Source organism: Drosophila miranda (assembly GCF_003369915.1).
Source record: "Drosophila miranda strain MSH22 chromosome Y unlocalized genomic scaffold, D.miranda_PacBio2.1 Contig_Y2_pilon, whole genome shotgun sequence".
Classification (NCBI taxonomy): domain Eukaryota; kingdom Metazoa; phylum Arthropoda; class Insecta; order Diptera; family Drosophilidae; genus Drosophila; species Drosophila miranda.
Genome location: NW_022881614.1, coordinates 29,573,668 through 29,584,320, shown reverse-complemented (window position 1 = coordinate 29,584,320; position 10,653 = coordinate 29,573,668). Strand labels below are relative to the sequence as shown.

Here is a 10,653-nt window from a genome sequence, read left to right as displayed (position 1 = left end):
CGCACCGCACCATAGTGCCGCCAGGAGACAGCCGTTCCACCACTTTACAATTGTCAAGGTTGGGTTTTCATTTTATTCCTCTGCTGCTCTGCCTCTCTCTGCTTCCTCCGCCCCACCATTGTCAACTATAAATATGTCAAAGTTTCTGGTTACCATGGGCCATTGGTTCAACATCCACCCCAGAGAAGCATCGAGGGCCAGACCTAAGCGAGCTCTGTTCTTCCAAATTTGTAAGTATTGTCAATATTAGTAAATATTAAAAAGTGCACTGGGAAGGGACATTACTCTGGGGTTGTTGCCTCCTGCCACAGGAAATTGTAAATTTCTGTAAGCCGCAAGTATTACAGGCCGGGCAGGGCATTACCCTTCTCCGATCCCACTGACTGCCAATTTTTCACTTTCCTATGCAATTTGTGTAATTATACCCGATACTCAAAATGAGTATTGGGGTATATTAGATTTGTGGTAAAAGTGGATGTGTGTAACGTCCAGAAGGAATCGTTTCCGACCCCATAAAGTATATATATTCTTGATCAGCATCAATAGCCGAGTCGATTGAGCCATGTCTGTCTGTCCGGCTGTCCGTCCGTCCGTCTGTCCGTCCCTATTAGCGCCTAGTGCTCAAAGACTATAAAAGCTAGAGCAACGATGTTTTGGATCCAGACTTCTGTGATATGTCACTGCTACAAAAATATTTCAAAACTTCGCCCCGCCCACTTCCGCCCCCACAAAGGACGAAATACAATTTTAAAGATACGAGAAAACCAAAAACGCAGAATCGTAGAGAATGACCATATCTTTTTGACTGCAGAATTTGAATAAGATCGTATTATTATTATAGCCAGCATCAAGAAAACAATTTCATTTTTTCTCGCCCTGTCTCTCTCTAACACACACGTAGCATAGCCGGCTTTGCTTAGAGTAAAACATTAGCGCCTAGATCTCAGAGACTATAAAAGCTAGAGCAACCAAATTTGGTATCCACACTCCTAATATATCGGACCGAGACGAGATCATTTTTATAGCCAAAAGGAACAAATCAACTTGCACTGGCTACGCAGCCCCCGACGTCACGCTCAGACTGATTTTCTGTCTCTTTCGCACGCACTCTTTGTCGTATCGTTCAATATTAGCGGCGTCTGCCCGAGGAGAGCCATACTGACTTAGTATCGGGTATAGCTGAAGAGTTGCGGTGTCCGCTGCAACTCACAACTCCTTTTTTATTAAAGACTTTAGTCAAATAAGTGCGTATACGGGGACGGTGATCTGGTTCTCACATGACCCAACCGACCCACCCGCCAACCCACGAACCCACCGAGACAGTCATTTTGGGCGACCCACCGTGTGCGTCATTTTTTACATTTATTACATGTTTTACTTTTTTTTTATTCGACGCTATTTTCGATCTAAACGGATTTGGTTACCCGGCACCCACACCCCTCACACCCTAGACCCAACACTCGCCTTTGGCATCGGAGAAAATTAAACTTTTCGCTTCGCTTTTGTACGGAGTGGAAAAACATTTGCTGCACTTATGACGCCGCCCGCTCAGCCACCCCCTAAAACCAACACTACCCCATTTTTGTTTGGCATTGACTTCCGCCAGCTCGGACCGAGCCCAGTTTTTATTAGCTTCATTTTTAGTTACTCAGCTGTTTCAGGTTTTCTTTCGTCAGAATTTTTTCTTTATTTTTTTTGATGAGAAGAAGGGTGCTTTGATGGGCTGTTGCAACAGCAAATGTTGCAGGGGTTAATGTTCCCCTTCGCCTTCGCCTTCTCCCGATTCGGGTCGGGTGTGTGTATCTGGAACTGTTATTGTTGTCACGATTTGCGCATATTTCATAAATTCGGGCAGATTGCTAATTTGTGCTCTAAATTTGTGCAAATGTGGAAATATTTGGTTAGGGCTTTGGGTGGGATTCTCACTCTGCCATTATTGAATTTATTGGTTGCTATTTATCAAATTGGATTTTCAAATGGGATTTTGGCAAGGATTGAGCTTGCCTATTCCAGAGCGTGTGGGGTCCTGTATGCGCTTGTGGTTTAAAAGATTGAAAGTTGGGCAAACAGAAGCAGAAATTGAAATTATTTGACAGCTGCGGATAGTTAGTTGAGCTTCATTCGATTTATGATACTCTGATTCCTTCCATGTGAATCGTACTCGTAATCATACTCGTGCTCTCCCTCGTATTTACTTTGGTCCCCGCTTATTGCCCAATTGACCGAAGGATTCGACTCACTCTTGATAGCTCTGTGGCGTGGGATAGTTGACAGACAGACAATCGACAGAAGTCGCCTGAAAGAGTGACTTGTGACGTGTGATTAGCTCAATTTAATAGTTGCACGTATCACGTTTATTGGTTCTCTGCCCCTCGCTTCGAGTGTTCCTAAAAATAATGACATAACTATAGTTATAGATACATAAATCAACAAATGTCCTATCCCTCTGTGTGTTTACCTTCGGCTCTGTCTTCCAGTTGGACTATTAAACTAATTTCCAGTTGTCATTGACGAGCACGCACACGGCAGTTCCTGCTCTTGACTATCTCCCTTTCCCTGTCCAGAGCAGACCACTTACAATTCTCAGTTCCATTTTGAAGCCAGTCACACAGTGCACGCACAGAAAGCCCTTGCTCTGACTTGTAATGTGCCAGAATTCATATTCGTAGAGGTGTGAGATTGTATGTACGGATGGAGGTTGTACATACTTTTTTTGACGGTCAGACACCAATAGTATAGCAGGATTTCGGAACGTGTACCTCTAGCTATGCTCTAACTAGCTCGCCGGAATGTCGTGGGATCTTTCCTACTCTCCTATCTGCTATACGAACACATTCGCAAAGATGTTTTAGGTACACTTGATTTAATGTTCAAAAGGAACTCTACAAAAGAAATCAAAAAGAAAAGAATGTGAATTTTAACTAACTGGTTAACCGACTACCGACAAATAGTCAGGCTATATCACGTCGCTCTTGGGGAACTCAGATGACTTTGACCCCTTCTCTACCCTCCCTACCTTTCGTATGCCGTTTAATCGACAGCATAACCCTCATCGAGCGCATCTCTATTTGATCATCGGACTTCCTCAGGCTCTACTCAGGACAAACACGAAAGGTTTTATGTTCCATTATTATCTACTAATTATTATTTAATAATTCAAAATTTAAGGGTTTGGACTTTATGGTTTTCCAGATAAGTATAAACTTAGCCTAAAGTAATTAAATAAAGAAGGAGGAAACAGTAGCAAGTTATACCTAGTTATATGTGTATATGTATATAGGACTTATGTGTAGAGAATATGGCGTAAAAGAAATTAAATTGGAAAGAAAAGAAAAATATGATAATTATATAACTAGAAGGCCAACGTGAAAGAAAAATTAGTAGCCGATCCGCTTTAAATTATGGCACGGATATAGTTGTTTTATGTACCGGAATAGAAGTTTTATAAGACAGATATATATTTCGAAAATACTCGAGAATTCCGTTTAAGGAAGTTCGTAACTCACTCATACTTTATACGAATTATCCGGCGTGTCCGTTGAGCTCAAGGGGCGACGTAGGAACATATTCTGAGGAAGGGAGAAAAATTATGAATATACAGGTCTTCGGGGTAGCGACATATCTCCGACGACATATCTCCGCCGATCCACAAACGACATATCTCCGCGCGAAATTATGTCGTTTTAAAGCGTCTCAAAACGTCATAACTCCGCGCGGAGATATGTCGTTTGTGGAACGGCGGAGATATGTCGGTTCAAAACGTCATATCTCCGCGCGGAGATATGTCGTTTCGAAACGACTTAAGTCCGCCAGAAAATAATTAACTAATTTCGCATGTAAAATACCCTTATATTTTTTTGACAGCATTTCATTTTATAACATGATTTTATTGAAATTAAAACATGTGCAATAGTCCAAATACACAGAAATCATAATAGAAGTTTTCTTAAATTTTGTCGTTCTTAACTTACACAAGTTAATTGTAAATAAAAACATTGCGTATGGCCTCTTCGACTTCTCGGTTGCAACTTGGACATTTTGGCTTTATATTTTCATTTTCTTCCAACTCTTTTTTTGCCACAATTTGATCCCAACATGTACCACAAATGTTTACGTGATTGCACGGGCGCAACAACACAGACTTTGGGTTACATAGGCACACATTGCATGGATTCATTTGAACCAATGATTTATCAGATGACTGACTTGAATGAGAAGCATTCGCTGAAAGTGACGATGTGGAAGATTTCATATCAGAAGACATTCCAGTTAAATTGCTTTCATTGTCCACCCCTTCAAAGAAGTCCTGCTTTGAAAAGCGGTCAGCTAAGGAAACAGTGCATGTCAGAAATCCCTGTATATCTATTTCACCTCTTTCAAAAAGATCCATTGCGTCCATTATTTTTTTTGAGCGATCCTGAGAACAAAAATAATTAAGCTAACATATTATTTTGAACGATTAACTTAAAATTTATTCAACTTACACGTAATTTCTTCTTCTGTGTCTGATTTCCATTACCACCATTTTGAAAGAGTAAAGCAAACTCGCGACTTTTTTCATTTTCTGCATCAATAAGACATTGAACAAATTTACAAAAGTGCCCATTTGCTCGAATTTTATTTCCCAAATTCAAATTATAAGCTTCTACTGAGCTCGTGGTTCTAGTTGACCTCTTAAACACGGATATGCTTTTTGGTCCCTCCTATAAAATTAGGGTTAAAAATTGATAAGTAAAATACAACTCAATTATTAAACAATAAATAAAAAATACCTTTTTAAGCCACTGTCTATTAAAATATTTTAAAAATGGAGAAAACAGCTTCCTATTTAAGTTTATTGCTTCGCCTTTTAGAAGGTTAAATGCTTCGACAATTTTGCTTTCTGGTAAAAGCGGCAAGTGCAAAAATTTCATAAATAGCATGTAAGCTTTCTTATTGCATTTCAGCGTATTTTCAAAACCACTCGATTGCTTGGCATTTTTCTTGCATGCTTGAGTAAAATGAAACCAACAGGCGTAAAAATTCATTTTGGGATGCAGACCTTTTAACGCGTTACGCATTGCCTTTTCGTAATCTGATATAAAGGATGCTCCTTTAAGGCAGCAAATGTTCGAGTCTATATATGTGAATAAGTGCTGATAACACAGCTCCGTTTTGCGAGTCATCAAAACAAAAACAAAAGGGGTTATCTAATTACAAAAAATTTTTGATTAGAGTTAGTAAATAAAGTGTAGCATAAGAAGAAATTTACCTTCAGCAAATATTTAATATAAATTATTAAAAGTTGCTTAAAATCTCCAAAAGGGCACACTTTAAATGTAGCATCAATTAAATAATGCCTATTATGCTCCGGAATGTTGGCTAGCATCAAGGTGATTACCTTGTCTGATGAAAATATGCAATAAGCAAACGAGCTCGATGCGTACACTTTTTAATAGAACTGATTTGCAGTATTTCCCTTGGTTATTCCAAAACGCCTTGAAAAGCTTCCAGAACATTCTCTGCAGAAGATGGAGGCTTTGGCAAGAGAGGCTGTCTTTTTCTTTGCGAAGTGCGTTTGACAGAGTCATAATTTATTTCAATCTCCGCTTCACCTTTTGTTTTCCTAATTAATTGAATAGAAAAATAATACATCAGTCTGTGTGCATTTCTTGTCTGCTCGCATGCACATATGTACATACATGTACACCTATGTACATACATATGTATGTATGTACATCAGGGGACGGCACGGCCAATGCGCGCAGACGGACTTCGAAACGAGCATTTACCGGTCAAAAACCGAGCGACGACCAAAGTCTCGCAAACGGACTTAAAGGGGCATGATTCGCAAGAAACACCGGATCACGTAATAGAACATGAACGATCATGTCAAACTGCGACCCGGCACAACGCGTTTGTAACAGTGGTCGGCAGCAACACAATAATACTTTTTGTTTTAGTTCGACTTCTGTCAACGCACACAAACGCAATGTAATGTGTGCGTGCCGACCGCTGAAGTATATATGTACATATGTATATACATATGTACATATGTATGTGCCTCACAGCTTAAATGAACCAGAGCACTTTTCAAACTTCAAACCCCTGTAGAAATCAATTGAGCAGTCCTATAAAAAAAATTGTAATACAATTCTGTTAAGATTTTTCCAAAGACTATACAATACCAAGATGTTGCATGAGCGACCAAAAAGCTGTTCTATGGCGGGTCCTAACATTAGAACCCAAATGGCACGAGGGAGCGCGCGGGGTTTCAATTCCCTTTTCGACTGTACTTCGTCTCTACCGCGACCCCGCTGCCCATTGGTTTCGTCTGTTCGGCAATTCTAGACTCTCGAGCCTCAGCACCGTCGAAGCGGTGGTCGCGGATCGCCGATGTCTTTGGAGCGGCACAGTGGGACCTATGGCCGTCTCAGCTTGCTAAATTAGTTAGTGAATATGAGTTCAATAAATATTTGCACACTGAAAAAATGTTAAACTTTAAACTAAAACAATCTTGAAAATTCGATTGGAAAATTCTCTATTAGATGCGTACATTAAATTTATCTAAAGCACTCATACAATTTTTTTTACTATTTCGGCTGAGTCCCCACTGTGCCGCGCCAAAGACATCAGCGATCACGGTTTCGGCACGCAGACGATTCATATTTTGTTTTTGTATTCTTTCTCTCGAGACACACCGACTCGACGCTGACCGAGGCATTGACGAAGCCGAGTAGCGTAAAAGAGAATTGAAGTAATAGCCCCGCGCGCCCGTACCATGAAGCGTCAAACAAAAATTGAAAAAGAATTTGTTCCTCATGCAACATCTTGGTATTGTATAGTCTTTAATTTTACTTATCTTACCAACCAAAAAAAAAAAGTTCGATATTCTTCTCCGTTACCCCGCAAAAAGGAAAAAAACAAAATGCGCACTAGAAAACACCCCCACAGCCTATTTGGTTCAAATTCTCTTTGAACAAAATAAGCTGTGGGGTGGAAAAAGGCAGTATTTTTGTTATTTATTATTTAAAACGTCTTAGAAAAATGTTAAAAAATATAAGAAGTTCGTTTTGTTTGTCATTTGATTTTCATTGGAAAGTTTGATGGTTTAGAAGTTATGAAAATTTTAAATTTTTAACGTGCTTTGGTTCATTTAAGCTGTGAGCCACTGTACAAACATACATACATATGTAGCAAGGCAGTATGTATTATTAAAATTTTAATTAATATATTAACTTACTCAGCAAGAACATCATTGAATACTTTTTTGGTGTCGAAATTGCTATTATTTTCGCACTTCAGTTTTATTTCACTAAGAGCACTGATTTTTTCCATTTCATCACTCTGAGGGCCATGGCTATGCACAACATATTCAGGATTTGAGTAAACTCTAGATTTGTCTGCACTTAAATAAACTCTAGCTTTACAGAGTTTAACCCGGCATATGTACATATGTGGTTTCGCTTAGTTTTAATTGTTTGTTTTTTACATAAATTTGTTGCTCGCATAATGAGGAAAGCTACTCTGGTCATCCGTACCCATACGGTTTACCGAGGTCGAACGGCATTTTCAGTCCCTTGTTAAATGAATGTTCCCTACTTCATGATCTTCGACTAGTTAAGCCGGTGTTTTCACCGGGTCCAGACGGGGTTCCAGGTTGTGTACTCAGGTACTGCGCCGAGGCTCTGTGTGGACCTTTGCTTAAACTATTCACCCTATCCATTGATTCTTCTTGCTTCCCCCCGATCTGGAAGGAATCGTTTATAATTCCTCTCCATAAAAAAGGTAGCAAGTCTGATGCAAAAAATTATAGAGGTATAGCAAAGTTATCCGCTATTCCTAAGATGTTTGAGAGGGTTTTAACTCCGCACTTGCAACATCTCTGCAAGTCACTTATATCTCCAACTCAGCATGGATTTATAAGGCGGCGATCAACCACCACGAACTTGTTAGAGTTTACCTCTTTCATTATTAAAGGCTTTCAAGGTAACTTACAGACGGATGTTATTTACACCGACTTTAGTAAAGCATTCGACTCTGTAAACCATTCCCTTTTAGCGCATAAACTTGACCTTTTAGGGTTTCCGCCCAACCTCCTGAGATGGATTTCTAGCTATCTTTGTTCTAGGTCTCAAAGAGTCCTCTTCAAAAACTCCCTCTCTTTCCCAGTAAAGGTTTCTTCGGGAGTACCACAAGGCAGCCATCTAGGCCCCTTACTCTTCACACTCTTTATTAATGACTTACCTTCAGTATTAACATACTCTCGAGTACTTATGTATGCGGATGATGTTAAACTCTGTGTCCAGTACAAGGACATTTCATTTCATTCTCGCTTGCAATCCGATCTCAATAACTTTCAGTCATGGTGTTGTGCAAACTTGTTACACCTTAATGCCTCGAAATGCAAAGTTATGACATTTCATCGTTCTAGCCCTTTGTTGGCTCCTTACACCCTATTTGGTGGTTCTCTTGAGAGAATTACCCTGGTGGATGATCTGGGTGTTATGTTAGACCCCAAGTTAAAGTTTTCCGAACACATTTCTACCATGGTAAATAAGGCCATGAGCGTGCTTGGGTTTATAAAGAGGTGGTCAAAGGAATTTGACGACCCCTATATAACAAAGACTCTCTATACCTCGCTTGTTCGTCCGATCTTAGAATACGGCTCCTGTGTATGGTGCCCTCAGTACAAAGTACACCAGGACCGTATAGAATCAGTACAGAAAAACTTTTTACTCTTTGCTCTGCGGGGCCTTAACTGGGATGCGGGTGTAAGACTCCCATCTTACTCTAGTAGACTACTATTAGTAAACCTCCCATCCTTAGTTAACCGTAGAAAAATGCTTGGTGTGATATTTATGCACAACTTGATCAGGGGTGACATAGACAGCCCTGATCTGTTGAGCCGCATAAACTTCACGATTCCTATTAGACTGACTAGAAATTTTATACCGTTGTTCCTTCCACTTTGTAGATCGAATTATTCCTTGCATGAACCGTTTAGGGTCTTATGCTCGGATTATAATTCCCTCTACCATATTATATCCACCACTAATTCTCTTCCTCTTATTAAATTATTAATCCTTACACACCTTTCTATTAATTAGTAACTGTAGTGGTATTTGTACTTTGATTGCATGCTTAGTTTCTTAGTAAGTTTAGTACTAATTTTCCTCGAATGTTAGTCTAATAGCTATCTTTCTTGCATGTTCGCGTTGGTTCGGCTACGCACCGCGCGTCATGCGGCAGCGCCCCTCGGTCGGTTGGGCGGGAGGAGGGCTGCGTTTTGCCTGGGATCCGCGCGTAACAGCCTTCTGCTGGTGTCACACGGGCAACTTGACGGTGCAGTAGCTGCATCGCCTCTTGAAAGATGCAGTCATTGCATGTCAACGTCCACAATAAAAAAAAAAAAAAAAAAAAAAAAAAAAAAAAAATTGAAAACAACAGTAACGAGCAGCCCGCTCGGCTTCCTTCTCTGAATTCAAATTTAATATTTTCGTAGTCCATGTTCTTACTGTCTGAGCAACCGAATCGGAATGAATGCAGCAGAATAATGCGGCATATTTTTTGCGCGCGCCTCGCACGCTTTGCCTATTGCACAGAAAAAAATATTTTATAACATTCTATTCTATGCACATGTTTAAAAACAATAAATTATCTACATATTACATATTAAATAATACGTTTATATTACATTAAATACAACACGGCATTCTTTAACAATTTTTGTTTAATGAAATTAACTTCCTAATAAAAACGCTGTTCATAAATTATGCAGTAGCTATATTTGCTCAATTAAGACAATATTTTTTACGGTGCATTTACAGTTAGGTAACCAGCTGAAGATAAAGAGTATGTGCGAGAGGGACAGAAAATCAGTCAGAACATGTCGTCGAGGGCTGCGTAGCCACTGCAAATTTATTTGTTCCTTTTGTTTTGTTTTGTTTTTTTGTTTTTTTTTTGTATTTTTTGATGGTGTATCGGCATAATTTGCTCAAAATCGCTGCGCGGATATATGTCGCTTCTAAGCGTCATAGCTCCGCGTGGAGATATGTCGTTTGTTACACGGCGGAGATATGTCGTTTCAAACGACATAAGTCCGCCAGAAAAAAAGAGACATAATTCCGCCGGCAAAATGTACTGGGCGGAGATATGTCGTCGGAGATATGACGCTATGCCAGGTCTTCACTTCTAATTCGGATGAAACACCGATTTTCTTTCCATTTCCATACCCGTACGACGACGCTTTGCCACTCAACGGCTGATCTTAAAAAAATGTGGTTTTCATTTGCGCTAATTTCTAATTATGGGTTAATGTTCCCCTTCGCCTTCTCCCGATTCGGGTCGGGTGTGTGTATCTGGAACTGTTATTGTTGTCACGATTTGCGCATATTTCATAAATTCGGTCAGATTGCTAATTTGTGCTCTAAATTTGTGCAAATGCGGAAATATTTGGTTAGGGCTTTGGGTGGGATTCTCACTCTGCCATTATTGAATTTATTGGTTGCTATTTATCAAATTGGATTTTCAAATGGGATTTTGGCAAGGATTGAGCTTGCATATTCCAGAGCGTGTGGGGTGCTGTATGCGCTTGTGGTTTAAAAGATTGAAAGTTGGGCAAACAGAAGCAGAAATTGAAATTATTTGACAGCTGCGGATAGTTAGTTGAGC

The 10,653-nt window shown here is 39.8% G+C and overlaps 1 protein-coding gene across 3 annotated transcripts; it reads right to left on the bottom strand.

Annotated features, from left to right (window-relative positions):
• Window positions 1-3,889: 3,889 nt before the first annotated feature.
• On the bottom strand, window positions 3,890-7,434 carry LOC117193804. 3 transcript variants are annotated; one of them, XR_004474707.1, is made up of 3 exons: window positions 7,223-7,434; window positions 4,485-4,703; window positions 3,890-4,417 (listed from the first exon to the last, which is right to left on the bottom strand). XR_004474707.1 is itself a non-coding variant. In XM_033398520.1 (3 exons), the coding sequence occupies exons 1-3, from the start codon at window positions 5,163-5,165 to the stop codon at window positions 3,977-3,979; spliced, it is 1,053 nt and encodes a 350-aa protein (XP_033254411.1). In that variant the 5' UTR covers window positions 5,166-5,219; the 3' UTR covers window positions 3,890-3,976. The 3 variants fall into 3 exon arrangements, 1 of the variants encoding a protein (XP_033254411.1); XR_004474708.1 differs by lacking the exon at window positions 7,223-7,434 and adding an exon at window positions 5,772-5,955; XM_033398520.1 differs by lacking the exon at window positions 7,223-7,434 and adding an exon at window positions 4,773-5,219.
• Window positions 7,435-10,653: the final 3,219 nt, after the last annotated feature.